General features: G+C 48.3%; 2 protein-coding genes across 3 annotated transcripts in view; both read right to left on the reverse strand.

Moving 5' to 3' along the window:
* Positions 1–722: 722 nt before the first annotated feature.
* Positions 723–6,338, reverse strand: kcmf1 (potassium channel modulatory factor 1). Of its 2 annotated transcripts, none has more exons than XM_040197299.2 (7): positions 6,023–6,338; positions 3,989–4,156; positions 3,649–3,788; positions 2,658–2,759; positions 2,363–2,546; positions 1,593–1,887; positions 723–1,486 (listed from the first exon to the last, which is right to left on the reverse strand). In XM_040197299.2, exons 1-7 carry the CDS (start codon positions 6,036–6,038, stop codon positions 1,222–1,224), a joined length of 1,170 nt encoding a protein of 389 aa, XP_040053233.2. In that variant the 5' UTR covers positions 6,039–6,338; the 3' UTR covers positions 723–1,221. The 2 variants fall into 2 exon arrangements, with proteins under 2 accessions (XP_040053233.2, XP_040053232.2); XM_040197298.2 differs by lacking the exon at positions 6,023–6,338 and adding an exon at positions 4,292–5,530.
* A 752-nt stretch (positions 6,339–7,090) lies between these two features.
* Positions 7,091–18,243, reverse strand: part of itga1 (integrin, alpha 1) — a 34,235-nt gene continuing 23,082 nt past the window's right edge. Inside the window, exons 7-30 of the mRNA XM_040197929.2 lie at positions 17,832–17,980; positions 17,329–17,479; positions 17,049–17,223; positions 16,863–16,936; positions 15,788–15,935; positions 15,059–15,204; positions 14,720–14,863; positions 14,378–14,629; positions 14,072–14,202; positions 13,374–13,543; positions 13,137–13,288; positions 12,174–12,284; positions 11,159–11,235; positions 10,763–10,889; positions 10,600–10,677; positions 10,439–10,515; positions 10,251–10,340; positions 9,933–10,035; positions 9,696–9,812; positions 9,512–9,610; positions 9,300–9,404; positions 9,082–9,177; positions 8,860–8,973; positions 7,091–8,641 (exon numbers count right to left, since the gene is read on the reverse strand). Coding sequence (XP_040053863.2) covers positions 8,585–8,641; positions 8,860–8,973; positions 9,082–9,177; positions 9,300–9,404; positions 9,512–9,610; positions 9,696–9,812; positions 9,933–10,035; positions 10,251–10,340; positions 10,439–10,515; positions 10,600–10,677; positions 10,763–10,889; positions 11,159–11,235; positions 12,174–12,284; positions 13,137–13,288; positions 13,374–13,543; positions 14,072–14,202; positions 14,378–14,629; positions 14,720–14,863; positions 15,059–15,204; positions 15,788–15,935; positions 16,863–16,936; positions 17,049–17,223; positions 17,329–17,479; positions 17,832–17,980 — 2,943 coding nt within the window. The 3' untranslated portion in view covers positions 7,091–8,584. The remainder of the gene's footprint in view (positions 8,642–8,859; positions 8,974–9,081; positions 9,178–9,299; positions 9,405–9,511; positions 9,611–9,695; positions 9,813–9,932; positions 10,036–10,250; positions 10,341–10,438; positions 10,516–10,599; positions 10,678–10,762; positions 10,890–11,158; positions 11,236–12,173; positions 12,285–13,136; positions 13,289–13,373; positions 13,544–14,071; positions 14,203–14,377; positions 14,630–14,719; positions 14,864–15,058; positions 15,205–15,787; positions 15,936–16,862; positions 16,937–17,048; positions 17,224–17,328; positions 17,480–17,831; positions 17,981–18,243) is intronic.

Genomic DNA, 18,243 nt, shown 5'->3' on the forward strand with positions numbered 1-18,243 from the left:
GTCACAAGGACACAAAGTGCACAGGTGGGACGCTCGCTTGGGTTTCATCAAAAGCTGTGCGCAGTTTATATTTATTGTATTCTAAATTTACATTAAAAAAAAAAACGTCTGCCCATGTCTCGGAACCATTATGAAAGTTAACGCACAGATTCAATATACATCGCATTTGTATTTCACACAGGGTAAAAGTATCGGCATGAAGGCGGCGCGGCTCAGGAGGGTAAGAAAAACCAACATGAATAAATAGAAAAGGTGCTACGCCGAGCAGAAGAAATGAGAAGGCCGCAGCGAGGAAAGCTCCCTTTAGCCGGCAAAGAAATCCATACGAGGCGTCTAAAGCGTGTGATCCGAGCTCAGAGGGCCCCAGAAACGAGCCACCAGAGGCCTCTGGAAGTATCTATAAATCATAAAGAACACGCTGTCCAAACAGCGCACCACTTAACAGAAACATATCCAGGAAACACACAACTCTGTTCTTCTGCTGCCGGCACGCGAGCCGTGAATCTAATCCGTTTCTCTTCATTATATAGAATCGTTCAAAGAAAACCTGACAAAATATTGTTGTTTCGGGTTCAACGAGAAAGTTCCAATACTTAAAATGACTGAATACTGAAACCACCATTTAAAAACCGTTGAAAGCTTTTGGGATGTACGTTTCTTTTTAGGTTTTAATGACAGGGTCATTAAAAGTCATGCACGCTGCAAATAACTGCATGCAGTAGTTATGGTAACCCATCCAAGCACTTTTTATTCATTAATAGTCATTAACACACACAGCAGCTTCATCGGAGGAGCCTACGCCCTCTTGACTTTTGAATGTGGAGTATTTATACGGAGAGCCATTTGCATGTCACAGGAAGCAAAAGGTCTGCCACAGCTACCTGTAACATTTACCTGATAAAGAAAAGAAATGTTATGTGGATTGATTATCAACTTCATATATATTTTATATCTATATCTATATATATTTATATTTATAGATTTCTCTTCTCTCGCTCGCTCGGTTGCTATTGCGCACTCGCACATTTATCCCACTTGCTCTCATTTATTTTTGTTTACAATGTAACAAAAATGGTGACAGGCCTGAAATTACAATCACCAAAAACAAACTCAGAAAACAGAGAGGGGAGGGGGGTTGGGGGGGTTGGGGGACTGCCGCTGTCGCCTGCCCATCACTGACAGTTGCAGCAGCGAGGACACAGTCTGCTCGATGCTCGGACATCAAAGAGGCGGCGGCGGAGGCTCCTTCCCCGTAAAGCTGCGCTCTCTGAGCTGGAGGTTCTCCAGCGCCACGTCTAAAGGCATGATCTCCACGCAGCCCATGGCCCCGAAGTCGGCGAAGTCCCGCCGCTCGTCCTCGTCGGAGGAGGAGCTCTCCTCGCGCATCAGCGTGGAGAGCAGCAGCTCCTGGACAAACAGGCTGCGGTCGGCGCGCTCGCCTTCTAGAAACTGCCGCTCCGCTTCCGACATCTTGGGTTCATTCAACCTGAGGAGGTTTTTTTCCACCAGTTAATAACCAAAACAATTGAGAACCAACGCGTTCACCGACTTCCGTAACCCGACCAGCGAACAGACCGACCGGGCTCGCTCACCGTGCTAATAGGAACTGGGAGCTGTGGGACGAGGACGACGGGTTGCTTTCACCCGCGGCGGCGCTGTTGCCGGGCGCCGTGTTGGGGGGAGGGATGGAGTTGCCGGCGCTGCCCTGGTTGTTGCTGCGCCGTGTCGCGTGGCGGCCCGTCTCCACCTGCTGCCGCGCCGCCTGGGCCTGCTGCCGCTCCAGCTGCAGCTGCATCTGGAGCTGCTGGAGCTGGGAGGCCGAAGGCCCCGACGAGTTGATCTGGCCGCCCGCCGCGCGACGCACGCCAGACAGCTGAGACAACAACTCTGAGGGAGACGCGGCAGAAGACAGGCGTCACCCATTGCCTCCTAAATAAGGCGCGATTTCTAAAAGGCAACAAGGCAGACGCCCGTGAGAGGAAAGACCGTTCGGATATCGCTGATATCTTGTCCTAGTTTTGTTTTCTAACCATGACAGACAAATAACCGATTAATTTTCATGTCATCATAGACAGTGAGAAAGAGACGCCAAAACAATGGCTTCATAAGACTGTCTTGAACCAGTTATTTTGGGGTGAAGACCTAAAACACATTGCAACTGGATCATATGGATTGGACAAGAAATAAGGTTGCAGTTGAATAATCAGTACCCCTGCATAGTATGGGTACAATGATTTAAGCAGAAATGATGGGCTTTGATGGTCACTAATAACTTTCTACCAGCAGACGGCACAAGTGAATTTATCCTACTTATGAGATCCTTTAATCCGTCATTATTCCGTTCGCTACACCTGACGCTCACCTGCGATTGGGTCCATTGCCTCCCTGTTACTGGGGGTATAGGTGGAGCTCTGCAATGAGGAGGAGGAGAGCCCCCCCGTGGAGCCGCTAGTAAAGTGCATATTTGTCCGCCGCGCCCTGGGACCGCCCAGTCCTCGCCCGGGGTGGAACATCCTGCGTACATGTCGAACACTGCTGGACTCGTCGTGAGCACGCTGTCAAGGGTAAAAGCCGTCACATGACACAAAATATGGCGTTGACCGTTAAACAACAGATCCGGTAGTCGACGCGGGGCTGGGGGGGTACGGAAAGGATATTAAATCTCTTGGCGCTCGGTGTTCAAGTGTGAGGTGAGCTGTGAAGTCATCTGTGACGTGGTTGGGGTCCCCTCCTGGCAAGGCAGCACATATTGGACAGATCTGGAACAAGATCGAGACATATTTTGCTTGATTTGAGTGTAAAAAAAAGAAGCAATGTTTTTTATAGTAAAGTTTGAATGTTGTACATAATGTGCAGCAACAAGTGATCTGAGATCAGTTATTGCTCATACTGACTTAACGGTTCTACATCACGGGGACTTTTATATAATATCGTCGTCCTCCTCCAACACCGTCTTACTCAAAACGGGTGCCCACATTACCCACAATGCAACTTGACTTGAGAGGCAATTTATAAACTTGGCACGGCTACATCTAGATGCTTCAACAAAAAAAAAAGGTACTACCTCCCCAGAACCTGTAAACAGACTTTCATTTACAAAATATCTAGTTATCAACTTATGACTAATGAATGGACCAATATGCTGTTTATCAATTGAGAACTAGAATGAAAAAGATTAAGATGTACAACCTGGTCTCTGTTTGCTTTGTAATAATACACTTTGGTTAAACGGGACAGTAATCACAGGACATCATCATAAATTACTGAAAGGTTTTCAGCTCGGCCAGAAACCGTCCGTCCCTCCGTCTCGCGTTTTGTTCAGTTCACTGAAATGTCAGTTCAGACAACCGTCCATAAAACCCTTAATCCATAAATGCCCCCCGCTTGTGCATTCTGGGGAGTCATTTTAGCTGACTGAAGTGCAGTGCTCATCAGCAAATGCAGAATGAACTGCAGTGATAGAAGAAAAAAAAAAAAAAAAACTACCTCTGCATCTACCGACAACACAATAAAGTACGCAAGTGGACGGTGGAAGTGCTCTGGACTCCAGGCGCCCTCTTGAGAAGCAAAGACAATGTGATATGTGACCTTATTTGTGACAGAAACATCAGAGGTTAAAAACGTCCGTAGCGCGAGCAGTATACTCACCACCTCGGTGGAGGTCTCTGCGTGTTCTGAGGTGACGTGCTCCTGTAGGGACGTCTCTGTGTAGCCCATCTTGCCACAGTAAGGACATGTGAATGACTGGGGTTGCTCTACTGAAAAAGTGTCTCCTCCGTAATACAAGTCTGCAAAAAAAAAACAGTTAAATGTTTGCCATTTGTTAATCACTATGAACCAAATGTACAGTCGCAACGAGGCTGAATAACTAGCATCAAGCATCCGTCCAGTCATAATGAATAATTTGTATTTGTGAAATGTGTTAATAAAGGCCTGAGCTTGTGTGTAATCCGTGAGCGGCATTAGTGTCTGTCAAGCAGGTGCTTACCATAGTCTACCCTGGTTAATATACACTGCATGGGGTGCTCTGTGGTGTGCCTCGTTGTCGTGGCGCCGCTCTCGTAGCACGACGCGCACAGGTCGTAGTCGTAGCAAATTAAACACTTGAACCGCCTCCCTCTGAAGTTCCCTTTTAAACACGCATCACAGCTCACGCCTGCAGAGGAGAAAAGAGGAATGTGAAGTCAAATATGTGAAATACCTGACAATAAAGTAACAAATTCCTTATAGCAGCTCCTGCAAGGCTGACGGCGAAAAAAGCAATCTCGACCTGCTGGCCGTTCTCACTTACAGGGGCATGTGATTTGGAGTGGCACCAACCTACGAGTGCCAGCAATGGAGAACGCCGGCATTCCATTGAACTCTACATGCAAGGTCTCGGCGGCTCAACTCACGCCACCGGCCTTAGGCATCGGAAAGCCGTTTTCATCGCGGCTTTTGTTACTTATTTACAGAGCTGTCCACACACGTTCTGGGAATATTGGGTTACCTTAATCTAGATGTACATGAGCCAGAACGTTAAAGGGAAAGTAAAGGGGAATCAACAAAAGGCAGCAGAAACAGCGTCAAGTAGGGCAACGTCTATATTCTTCAAACAGCTTTTCATCTTTAGCTTGTGTTAACTTTTATCCAGTGTCTGACTCTTTACTTCACGTGATTACAGTGAAGAACCATTCAAGCACTGGCTCCCTGCTGTGCAGACACAAGCTATTGTTTTCCACGACACATCATAACTACAATTAAACATAATATTCCGACTCCGGCATCACTGTGATTTTCTGTGAAGGAGAAAAAAACACCACCCTATTTGGCAAACTTGGATTGCAGGTATGAGAGTATTGAAATGAGAGTATTACGAGAGTATTGAGAGAATTTCCTTTTTTGAGACAGCGCAACGAAAAGCTTAAAAACACACAAATAAAAACAACTACATTGAACAAACCTCAGGCTAGTATAAATGAATGAGACGTGCAGATGCCCCCCCCACGTTTTTCAGAGGCTGACAAAAACAGAACAATTGGTGCCCGAGTGGCATTAAAGAACTGCGCCTCCTTCCACTTGCACAGGTAACCACCCCTCCCTCCCCTTAAAGACAACAGACTGCACACACCTCAACGGCTAACCTGACCACATGGGGAGGGGGGCGGGGGGGGCATTCACACGCCTACAAAAGGAACCCCAAGATACCGTCTTTTTTTCTTCCAACGCACTTTATTCGGGTCAGGGCGAGCGACTTGAGCGGTGCCCCGTCTTTCATTCGGGCCGTCTCGTGGTTCGCGTTGTACAGTTCAGATCCCCGTAGCAACTTGCGAGGTGATTGAATTGAACACCCCCGCCCTCCCCGGGGTGGCTGGCCTGTTACTACTAACATCATGTGGAGAAGGAAGAGAGCCGAAGTGTGCCCTGCGATGTGGTTTACACTCAGACACACAGTAACTTAACCCCTGCTAGCCAGTAGCCGGTCGGCTAGCTAACTTAGTGATCGGTTTATGGTCTGAGGCCTCGGACTTTCTTCTTGATGACAGTGCATTCGCTAACAGTACGCTGTAAAGCACGGCGCTGACATTAGAGCTACGGCCTCTTACACTGACCCCCCCTGCAGTCAACGTAACTATAACGAGACATGAACCGTAACTACGTTAACACGGTAGCGGGAGCACGGAAAAAGCAGCGTCAAGTCGCAGCTCCGCCGACGTCTCCTTGCGTTAGCACACACGTTAGCCGGCTCGCTAGCGCAGCACCCACCGACGGCTAACGGCTAAGCTCCGCAATGTTGCCGTATCATTGCGAGCAGGTTGGGAGAAGTTACGAGCGTTTGCTTCGAATTGAGCGGACGCGAGACGGGTCAGCTAGAGCCGCTGACAGCAGACGTGCGCGTGTCTGTGTGTGCGCGCGAGAGGATCCGCGGAAGGGCGCTACCGCCAGCCGCGAATGAGCACTTAGCACAGCTAGCCGAGGAGCTAGCTGCTCAGGTAGCATAGCCGCCGACCCGAGGCGCCGTGGACCCTGTTTGTCAACTCACCCTCATGTCGGGACATCCTACAAACGGCGGCGCAGCCCCTCCTCGGGCTCCCCAGCGCGGTTAACGGGGGTGGGGGAGGCGATAGGGTGTTTTTTTTAAGATACTAAACTGGGGAGAAAAAAAGCCCTTCACCCTCGCTCCTTTTTCGAGCAAGATGGATCCGCCAGCAGCTTACAGTTTGTTCTGCTTCCCCTCCCAGAGTGTCACTCACGGCGCAGTGCCGCGGCTGACCGCCGGGCGGCGCGCTGCTGCGTGACATCCGAAGGCGTTCGACCGGCGGGGGACGAAGTTGTCGGATCGTTTACTTTTCCAATGTGCTTGATAACATGTGGTATTATATTTAACTGTTTTCGGTTTTATTACAGATGGGTAAAGGTATAAGTTGCATTATTGCACAAACACTCCTCCCAATAGACATCGACATATATGACATGAAAACCTGGCAAATTACTCATTCATTCATGTGTAATATCAGCATCAATTTAATGTGTGTGGAATATAAACAATGTGTATTTCCTACCTCATATGTGTAACGATGTGTATCCAACCAATCAATCAATTAGATTGTATTTATTTTTCTGCCCTTAACTTATATATTTTACCTTTACTGTTTTCTACTAATGTCTCGTGTTGCACTACCTGCACTACCTACCTCCCCCTGCTGCTGTTATCCTGCAAAAACCCAGTGTGGGACTAATAATATAATATAATATATAAGTATGAGCAATAAATGATATATATATCTTATGATGTTTTAGTGGTGGAGGTTGTTCAATAACAGCTGATGTTTTGTATGTAACCCCTTAAAGTCTCTATATATAATGTATGGAAATACTGAAACGCAGATACTTCAAAATCCTTAAAAATGTAAATTTTTCCCTCTCAAATGCCATAAATGATGAATTATCAAAATTGTTGTTAATTTTTTTTAAAGCTAAGTTGAATACGCCAATCATTTCAGCGGCAGAACTCTCTGTCGGCTGATCTGTCAGCGACAGGCTGTGGTGATTTGATGGAAATTCAATATGTTGATAAAAAAATAGAGCAGAATAATTCACAATGAAGCACTTTTTTTTCTCGTAAAAAGCATTTTTTTTTAATTCAGATTCATTTCACTTCTGTGCTGATGAGGACGCGTTCGGTCTGACAAACCAGTGCATTACAATGAAGACTTCACAGCAGTGTAGGAGGCTCGGGTGGAGCTCTCAACTCTCGCTTTGTCCTCCACTCCTTCTCAGAAGTTAATGGAGGTGTAGGGTGTGAAAACAATCCCAGATCACCTCCAGGGGACAAAGGGAGACTCGTGGTTCCGCCCTCGTGCATAAGCCTGATGCAGCCAAACAACATAACACATTCTGTACATACAATTTATTACATGTGCTTCATCTCAACAGTGGTGTGTGCGAGCTGAATAGTATTTCATATGAAAAAAGCTTCCTTTTCTCCCTCTCTCGTCTGCATTTTACATAACAGGGAGGGAGAATCCCAGTCTGACCAAAATACAATATCATTTATTTGAACGCTTTGTGTAGCTGTGCCACTTTTTGGGAACAAAAACGAGAGAGAAAACCTGAAAGAATAACTTTGTAATGTACGGTGTACCACATGTGGGGCGACACGGCCATTCATCAGGCTTTCAATCAAGTAAAAGTAGTGGATACAAACCCTTGTCTTCGGAACAGAATAATTATACTATCATTTTTATCACCAAAATAGAACAATATTTACATATTTGCATCAGTTTTTTCTTTTTAATTTGTGAGATGGGCCAGGTCACTTTTTTTTATTCATCAGACATTAATTCATTCATTCATGAGAGTTGTAGCACCTGAGCAAAATCCTCTTCTCCGACCATTGATCACACAGAAAACGCTTTATGGATGACATCTCTTAAATTACATGAATTATAGCAAACACAATTATGTACATTTATGAGCTTTACATTTTTGGGCCTCTACTCATATTTACATAACAATCAAACTTTGGGTTTTTGAAGGCGCCGCTTTTGTCTCTCAGTAACCCACGGCGACTACACACATTTAACATCTTGGGACTCGGGTTCGATTTTGGATTCATAACCAGTCTAAAAAATAAACTACCAAGCAAATACTTTTACTTTGAATAAATCTGGTGCTCAAACAAAACAAAACGCTATAAAACGCTGAACGGCACAGTGTTTGATAAAGCCATCAGACGGGCTGCTGCAGCACATGAAGGCTCACACACTGTACAAGCGGACAGACCTTTGGACATCGTCGCCGTAGGAGCAATGACACGGCGCTCGGTTGCCTGGGTGACGTTGGATCTTCATACACAAAAAACCTGAGTACTATTTTCATCTAAAGCTTTGGTGCAGCTGTTTTAGAAAAACCTGCTGTATGTGATACAGATGTATGCTACCTTGCCAACGGACGCCTGACAGTTGATGGTCCTCCACAGGTCCCGTGGCCTCTCCTCCGTTTGTTTCCACTGTGTTTTTAAAAGTCCGCCCGTAGCTTCCTCTGCAACCGGGCGGCTCTAGGAAAAGCAGTCGGTCACAGAGCTGCTGGATGTCCGCGTGTCTCAGTCCATCATGTCCTCCTTTGAGAAGTCCCTGGTTTTTCTCTTGAAGAAGCCCATCTGGAGGAGCACAAAACCGAGTTACACGACAGTTACTCCGTACGGAGGTGAAGGTTCACTGCGTGGAGTAAAGAAACCGCTCGGATAGGATCTCTCGGACAGTGTGTACAAAGCTACGCACGTTTAGCTTCATGTCTAACGTGCTTGGGACCTTCTCGTCTCTCTGTCCATGTTACGCCTGGCAATATATTACAAGAAGATCTCAGTGACTATATTACCTTCCAGAGAGCGAAGATGACCAGCGCCAAGATCAGCAGTCCTATGAGGATGCTGATGATGATGATCCAAATGGGGATTCCTCCTAAGGTCTCCTTCGAAACCTGGATCTTCATCTAATGAGACGCACAGATAGAGAGAGTGAATGTGCACAGATACACACAAGCATTCGACAACAGTAAAAGCAGATGGGAGGTACCAACAAAAAAGGCTTTCCGACTTACTGTCCGGCTCTTACTGTCGCTGGTCAGTTCAAACAGGCTGGTGCCTTCGATCCCCAGCGTGGCGTTCACCAGCATGTGCAGGTTGGAGAACTCGCCCTGTAACACAAATCCCCCCCATGAACCTTTTTCTGTCTGTCCGCCCGTCAGAAAAGCTCTCTCATTCCCTCCGTCTCGCACTTCTTCACTTGGACGTGGCGAGAAGACAGAAAACACGCTACCTGGATGAACGTGGGTTTCCACAAGCGGAACGTGACGTTGACCTGGCTGCTGGCCGCCTCGGGGATGGAGCAGCTGAACGACGCGCACTGGAGGTTCTCACAGCTCTGAGGAGCCAATCAGACGCACACAGGGAAGGAGGCGTTTATCGTGCTCGGAGACAAAGAGACCTAATCTGTAGTGTTTAGGGGAATAAACTCAGCTCATCACTCACCAGCAGGAAGACACTCAGAGTCTCTTTCTTTGGATTTGGACTGATAACCTTGGGGTTGATATTGAGGGGGTTGATCCAACGTGCGGCGTCACATTTCACCTGGAGAGAAAGGAAAGGCCGACGTGAAGGTGGGCCCGTCTGTTGAGATGAACTCGGACACCCAGATGTGTGCGTGCTCTCTTACGTGCGGGCTGGCGGTGACGTGCGTCAGGTACAGCAAGTTGTTCTGCCGGGGCGACAGGCGAGGGTACGTCACAGTGAGCCGGACGGGTGGAGACGCCCGATCGGCTGACTTCTCCACCTGAGGAGAAGAGAAACGCACAGGCGGAGGTGAGGAAGAGGAGTCCACGTTGACCGGGATTCACTAAGCAAACCCCACCTACATTCCCATAAGCAAACCCGGCGATGTGATCCGCGTTACCGTGTAGCTGATGTTGACCTCCTCTCCGATCGCGCCGGTGTCGTTGATTTCAGTCGCATACTGCTCGCCCTCTTTCACTACGATGTGTTCGTCCGCGGGCCGCCTGAAAGAAATCATTCGACGCATTCGATTCGAGTTTAAGTCGACAGGGATTAATGCTCCTGGTAAAGGGTGGTGACAGAGAAACACAGATGTAGCAACCATGACCGTGTCATTAACTTAAATAGAACAGGTGGAAATGTCCACCGTGACAGGACAATCTCGACGTCGTCTTTTACAACGAGGCGGGTGAGCCGCGCGGAGGATCCGTGCACTCACACTGAGAATATGAGTCCGGCCTCGTACTTCACAGGGATGGAGATCTGCACCGCGTTGTCGTGCTGCGTGGAAGTCAGCTCTTCGCTGTCACTGGGCAAAAAAAACCCCCAAACAAACAAATTCATATAAAGTGATTTGGGCAAACAGCTTCAACCTGGAAATAAAAACAACAGTGCTGATCCTCTCACCTTGTAGCCGTCACATTGATCTGAATAACCTCCTGGATGTGATTGGGATTTACATCAAATCTCACTTGGAAATGTTCCTGTGAATCACGACGCAAAAGGTGGACAAAGAGGTTATTCATTGCAGAGGTAGTGTGCAGACTGTATTACATGCCGATACTGACCTCTACATTACTTCCCAGGAAGGGGTATCCAACAGCACACTCCACTTTTGTGTTGTTCAGAGTGCATAACGTCTCCGGCTGAGAACATCAACAACAAAACAAACCTCATCACACTCACTTTAATCCAAGTGCTGAGACGCTGCAGGCGGAGGAGTGTTCTCACCTCCACTTTGGCATAGTTGATGTGTGGCGTGAAGCTGAGGGTGACTTTGGTGTTGTACGCATTGTCTTTGCTGTTTCTAATGTTCACCTTCACCACGATTTCGTCTTTGTTGCCTCTGATCAGCATCCTGCAGAAGCAAAAGGAAGAAAAAAAACAAAAAACTGTCAGCATGCCGGTGGTGATGCACAAGTTCCCCCACAAGGGCGCAGTCATCGCTGCTAAAAGAATCTATGCACCGTGTTAACGGCGCTATGAGACATTTGATGCGGCAGATGCCTTCAGTTTATAACAGTTACAAAACAACCACCAATAATTCATCAACGCACATTTGTTGGTATTGTTTTAAGACAGACTTGAGAACGTGAGAACGTGTTCTTTCAGGCTTATTCCACTGACCTTTTGACACTGGGTTCTGCTTTGAGAGAGAGGTCAGCAATGCACCTCTCGTCGATTCCACAGTCCACCAGAGGAATCTACAAGACAGAGACGCAAGTTCTCCTCCAGTCAGAAAGACATTTTCCTATTCTTACTTCATGTGTCCGAGCCTCACTGTACAGATTTATATAGGAAGTGTCTTTTTCACAGGCATTTGTTGAGGTAATTCAGGTTTATTCACAGTTTAAGATGCACTTGTATGAGCACAATTCTGTGTATTACAAATATTTTGGAGGCCAATCCTTTTCATTCATCAAAGTCCTTTTCCAGCCAGCTAACTGAGTATGTCTGCAGCCCAGGATAAAAGAGATGACCCCCCCCCAAGACAGGACGAGAGAATATCATACGCAGCACCGTGTCAAAAGAAAAACTTCCGTTTTCTGCGTGCGTGTCCCTTCTCTTCCTTTCAATAACAATAACAGGAGAGGTCCTGAGGTCCCAAAGACGCTTCCTCACTTGTGAGAGTGCAGCGTTTCTCGCTGCTATGACGGCATCTGGCAATGAGGATCTGTCCAGGATCATAAACACATCACGTATGGTCCTGTTTTTAGAAATCGGGAGGGGGCGGCGCGTTTGGCTTTGATTTCCCTCTTCGTTGCGTGTTAAAGTTGAATTCCCATGTACTATTTCCCCTCTGTATCTGTAAAACCTCAGTCATGGCAACACTTATCCGGAGCCCCTCTTGTTAGAACAACTGTGCATGTGGGAGTGTGGGAAGACTTCTGGTGTTGAAACCCCAATGCCGTCTTCAGGAAACAATGAAGGATGGCAGTCAGCTGTTGCAGATGCTAATGTGGTGAAACAGCAGCCCGTTTGGAGCCAGACAAGAACGCCCCGCACTCCTCGTTCTCAGAGCACGAGGGACAGATGGAGGCTGTTTAACAGATCCCTCCTGTGACTCTTTCTGCTTACTGTTATTTGGCAGTTCACACTTAAAGTGCTGAGAGAGACTCTTACAAGTGATATGAAGTCTTACCGTCTCATTGATGGATCTGGGAAGGTTTTCATCCAGGACGGGGCCTTTATCTTCATCGGCCAGTCCGAACTCCAAAGACACCATGAGAGGTTCCCTGAAGTCCAGCCGCGGCTGAAGAAGAAGAAGAAGAGGAGAGAGGATTTGGGGTGATTAGACCCATAATCAGGGCTTTGTGCATTCGGTTCAGGCTCCCCGACCCTCTTGTGACTCAGACCACAAACAACAAGCCATTTGTAATCCAGTCGGTGATGATTGACGGAGATTAAAATAAATTCTGAGGGACACGTGGATGTCCATAGAGGTCCAATCAGCCAGAAGAAGCCTGCGTGAGGGCGGTGGGCTTTTAAACGACTGAAAATGAGAGACACCGTATGAAAGAAGGGCTTCACATTACAGCATTAAGCCCTTTTTTTAACCATGGATTCTTCAGAGAGACACTCATCTGCTCTCAGTTCGTCCAGTTGTTTATGACTGCTCTGACTCGGCTCTTGTCCATCTTGGAATCCACCAGTTGTGGTCCTAATCTCCTGACCCTTGTGGACTTTACGTGGGACGCTTCTGCACAAACACACTCAAACACAGCAGGTATTCATGCGCAGCAACAACAGCTGTTGCCACTGATTAGTTCCTCTTCCTCTCGCCCAGGGGCAGCTCATCAGAGACGTCCACCGCTGCAGCGCCGGGAAGGAAGAACCGCGCGGCTTCGCTTTGAGCGACACCTCGTCACACACAACCCTCCTGTAGCGCCTTCGCGCAATTCACAACTCAGAGAGCGGCAAGGCGCTTCCCTCGTCACAACCAACGTCTTCCGTCTCTGCATGAGACTTCTCACAGCTCCGTTGCGACTCCTTACCCAATTTAGATAGATAAGCCCTAGAAAATAGATCTCCTGAAGGTGTTCATCGGTAAGAACAGGTAGGACCAACCCCATGTGAGCGTCATCATGGAGACGAGAGTACTTGCCGACATCACGAAGGTTTCTTGCACACACTTCCTCTCTTTGTCTGTGATGCTGAGGCTCCCGGTGATCCTGCGATCGCTTTTATCGTCTGGGGCCTTAAATGAAGCCCTGGCTTTGGCACGCAGGGCATCCAGAGTGAGATTGTAGCGGATCACTGCGGGACACAACGGATAATGAGTCACGTACTGCCAACAACTTTGACAACTTTGGAGGAATTGAGAGGACGCCAAATGGCTCACCGGCGGCAGGCTTTTCGTCCTGGTTGTTAGACTTGATGCTGTAGTCAAAACACACCGTCATTTGCACACACACTGACGCGCGTCCAGCGTGCACACACTGAGTCTTCTGCAGGTTGATCTTGACGGGGTCGAAAGTCATGTTGGCGCGGAGCGCCGCAACGTCTCTGGACCTGGTGAAACGAGACAGACATTGCCAACTGCTAGAAAACGCCGTCGTCTCTGCCGCAGCGGGGGCAGCGCGTGTGTGCCCGGACAAGCATCCGGTCGTAAGGAACAAGAAACGGATGCATCTTGAGAGTAAAACTTGGCCGCGGCTATTTCTGTTCAAGCTTTCGCAAACACAGCAGTGCAGGAAGGAGAGCCGCCGGCAGCCAATTTTTAACTCGAAAGCCACTCGGGAGACGGAGTTTTCACACAGCTCAGCTGAGCCTCTGCCAGTAGGAACTGTGGGAGAGGGACTGCGCGGGGAGTTAAATCAGGGTGTGGGCTGATGCTTAACGTAGAGATCATCAGGAAGTTGTTGGTCTCAAAGCCACGAGGCCGGTGGGACGCGCACAGCTGCCTAAACCCTCGGAAGGCCGAACGCGCGCGGTGTTGTCTCTCTCCGGGATACGAGCGCTGCTGCTGGTAACGACTCAGGTGGAATGTGAGGTTTCAGGGAGTGAATGTTTTATGTGTGAGGAGGAGCCGTGGCTCACCAGAATAGCGAAGCCCCTCCCAGACCTCCTATGGTGACATCGGTAATTCCATCTCCATTTAGATCCATGACTCCATGTATGGACTGGCCAAAGAATTTCATCTTTTCACCGTCCCCACCTGCAGGGATATGCTGAAGGGAAGAACACAGATCTCATTAGAGCACATTGAAGGGGAATTCTGGGATATTTCAACCTGGCACATTCCCCCGAAATCTATCGGGGCTCCGCTGGTCATGCGAGCAAGCTGCACAACAATCAGAATAGTTTAACTCCAGACATCCCAACAACTGAGCCACCCTTTCTCACCTGCACAAACTTCTCTTTCAGGGACTTCTTATCTCCATGGTAGATGTAGACGGCCCCTCGGTGGTCGTTCTCAAAGGGCGCGCCGATGGCCACGTCGTTGAACCCGTCGAGGTTGAGGTCTGACACTGCGGCGATGGCCGTACCGAAGCGGGCGCCGCACGGTTCATTCTTATTGGTGCAGCTGGCTGAGTGGGCAGTGCAACAGGACTGATTGACAGGCTTCAAAGTGAAAGTGTGGTGAAACTGGCCGCCCTGGAAATAAAGACAAAAAAAAAAAAAATCACATTCTGACACAAGACACACACACACAACCATATTCTCTTCTTACTGAATCTTCTGTACCTGGTCGAGCTCGTAGACGTAGACTTGTCCCTGCTCGTCTCTTTCCGTGCCCATATACATCGGAGCTCCGACCAAGAGGAGATCCGTGGAGGAATCTCCATCCACGTCGACAGTCTGCAGGACGCTGCCAAAGTAGGAACCGATCTGCCAAACAAACGCACAACAACATTACAGAAAACCTCAGGGCCACCAAAGAACGCCCTTCCTCTAAGCCTCTCCATGCTACTACGTTCATTCCTTTGGGATTAATAACGTCTAATCAGACATGAGGCAGAAGTGAATAAAGATGTCTTCTCTGCACAGAAAGCCTCCTCAGGCACCAAACTGAAAAAGACCCACCTGTTGTCCTTTCAGTATCTGTGAGACGACGACGTGGTTCTCTGCATCCAGGCGGTAGACGACCACCCGGCCCGTGTGGTTGTACCGCGGCGCACCGGAGATGTACAGCACTCCGTCCTGCGTGGATGCTGACTGGACATTGTAGCCTGCAGAGACACGCGCGCACACGTCAACGCACTGTATTCAACTCTGTGCTGAGTTTACAGTACGCGAGCCGGCCGCCGCCAGTGTTCTTTCTTATGACATGTTGATTAAATAACGTGATATCAAGAGGCCGGCGTTGCTCTTAGAGCCGTAAAAGGCAGTAAGGCACGAGATTAGAAGGAGAGAAAAGCATGCATTTATTAGTTGTGTGACATGGAGATGGACTGCATCTGCTGCCGGAGTTACGAATCTTAATTACATATCTTACTGCACCGTGTAACAGAAACTATTTTATGCTATGCTTTACTATTGTAAAGCACTTTGGCTGGCCGTTGGCCTTTAAAAGTGCTACATAAATAAAATGTTCATTTTGCAGCTGTAAAAATTTAATTGATCTCCAGAAAGATCTCTCTGTCTCTGTGTAACACAATATAGTTGTTTTTGGACATTTAAAAACGGTATTGTTGTATTTAGCTAATTAACGGGTGTATATTTTAATATTTATTCCAGAAACACACGGGAAGAAGAAACACTACTTCGCAGCATTGAGAGAATATGTCTTTGTGCATTGAAGAGTGAACTCACCGAGGTACCCAGAGAGGCCTTCGTACCCGGCCTCAGTCTCCGGGTCGTAGAACGCGGTCTTCCCCGGAACAATGGTTCCTCCAGCAGTGTGCATGATCACTGTCCCGTTCCAGTCATAGGCTCCCACTGCTCCCAGTAACAGGCCGTCCTGTTCCAGTTTGTCAGATGTTTCTGTATTTCTCTCATATACGGTATCATTCTAAATTCAACGTGCAATAATGTGGATAAAAAACAATCTCTGTGATACTGTGAGATCGTTATTTCATTTTCATTTCAACTCATCAGTCAAACAGGAGAAAAGAAAAGGAACGTTGCAACTTCTTGAAAACATAAAGACAGGCAACTAACGTGAATAATATGCAACGCAGTAAAACTAAACATAAAACCGAAAGCAAAATGAATAAATCCATCTTTTCGACCTTCCCTATCTACCGGACACAGAGTTAATTAAAAGGGAAGGGAGGGGGTCACAGAGGACATTACACGCACTATTACGTATGACTCGGTCTGGTTTCAACTCGAAGGAGCCGCTCAGCGAGCGCACACGAGTGAGTCAGGAGCAGGAAGAGTCTGTTTTTTTTAAATAGATTGCAGGGACTACAATGTGACGGGGCAAAAGCGAGCGTGCTGTTCTAAGATTAGCGACAAGGATCTAATTCAGCTTCCCGCGGCCGCCTCTCGCCCGCTGACGCACCTCGTGTTCGCCCAAACCCCCCCCCCCCCCCCTCCACCTCCATCCGACTGCGTCGCACATACGCTCGCTCTCTCTCTCTCACGCAATCTGACGCCGTCGGGCGAGTAGTCTGCGGCGGGGCGAGGACAGGGGCGGCCTGTGTCTGACCGCTTCAATCACCCCGGGGGTCCGAGATGCTCTGGAGATGACACCGGGGCCTTTTTGCGTCTAGACGGGTTCATTAGTTGAGCAACACGTTTCCTTTCCCCCCACGAGCACGAAAGATAGACAAAAAACTAAACGGCGACGGACGGTTTGATCTAAGAGATACGACGCACTTGTCTGTCGCTGGGGTTTGGTTTTGGTTTGTATTTTCGTCCGACATAAATACTTAAGACTTACTTTGGAAGTGTGTGCACTGAAGCCAGCTTGGGACATCTCCATCTCAAAGGAAGAGGTGAAATTGCCAGTTGTCGCTGAGGGTGAAAAAGTGACACACAAGCAGACCAGTTGTTTCCCTTGTTTAAACTGGTTTGTGCCGTGTGTGTGTGTGTGTGTGTGTGGGTGTGGGTGTGCAGGGACATTTACCTTCCAAAGCAAAAATCTTGCTTCCCAAAGCATCCACGATGGTCAACAGCGCCACCTCGTCCGACACGTTGAAGAAGTGGTCGTGCAACGGCTCACTGGAGATGGATGCGATCTCCTTAATAAACTTCTGCACTTCTTCTGAGCCTTTATTCTGACGATTGTAGTCTCCTAAAACCTGGAGACGACAACAAACCACCTCAATGCTCCCTAACAACGGTTGAGTACACTTTGCCAGGAGACACCAACGGAAAACACATTCACAGCAGGAGTTTGTACCCACAGCAATGCCAAACCTCTCGATGTCATCTTCCTCACACTCTTTGATGACCTTCTTCAGATTGTGACTGTCATGTGACTCCCCGTCAGTCACAATCACCATGACTTTCTTCACCCCGGGACGAGCACCGCGCTCCGGCAGGAAGGCCTCTTTCCTGACGGATGCGACATCAACAGTAAAAGTTCAGTCAAAAGAACCAAACGTCTGAAGCATCTGCTGAAACGGGACCTTTTCAAAAAAAAAAAAGGCACTTATATTACCCACAATGCACCTCAACCACCACCGTTGGGTAACATTTGAGCTTTTAGAGAGAAATCTGTCCAATGGTGGCACTGCGAGTGGTGTGTTTGGACCAAAAAGGGCAGAAGCTGTCTGAGTCCATCCCCGAGCCCACTGAATTGGTCCCGCTCGAATGCCAAATAAACCGCGTTGACGTAACGGAGAACCGTGGCACTGCGTCGCCGGGCTGTCCCAAACGAGGAGGGCGGGGGGAGTGCGGCGAATACCTGGCAGTATCGATGCCCAGGAATGTCATGGTCTTGTAGCCGGTCTGCTGAGGAAGTTCTTCTACAAAGTTCAGCAGATCTCGGGTGTTGTCGAACTGGCTCAGGTTGACCCGGTGAGTCACATTCAAGCCATAGGACACAATCCCCACCTGAGAAACACACACAGCGCTCCACGTTAGAACATCTTTTGCCTTTTCTCGCCTTCTCTCCCTGCCCTGCCAGGCAGTCTGCTGAGGATGTGGTCGGGTCTGGTCCGGGTTGATATGACAATGTTCTTTATATAGCAGGCAGAGGACTTCAGCAGGCCGCGGAAGATGTGACTTGCGAGACTTTCCAGTGTTTCCCTCTCTGGAAAACTCCAGAAGCTCCAGACCGGATCAACGCGACCGTAATACAAAAACAACCACCCAGT

The sequence above is a fragment of the Gasterosteus aculeatus genome, chromosome 14 (genome assembly GCF_964276395.1).
Source record: "Gasterosteus aculeatus chromosome 14, fGasAcu3.hap1.1, whole genome shotgun sequence".
Lineage (NCBI taxonomy): Eukaryota > Metazoa > Chordata > Actinopteri > Perciformes > Gasterosteidae > Gasterosteus > Gasterosteus aculeatus.

Excerpts from the sequence above, each read along its gene's own strand:
- kcmf1 (XM_040197298.2), bottom strand. The coding sequence starts at position 4,352 with ATGCCGGCGTTCTCCATTGCTGGCACTCGTAGGTTGGTGCCACTCCAA. Across the intron at positions 1,888-2,362 it reads GGCAATGGACCCAATCGCAG|AGTTGTTGTCTCAGCTGTCT; the intron begins GTGAGCGTCAGG and ends CGTCTCCCTCAG. Across the intron at positions 1,487-1,592 it reads TCCCAGTTCCTATTAGCACG|GTTGAATGAACCCAAGATGT; the intron begins GTGAGCGAGCCC and ends AAACCTCCTCAG.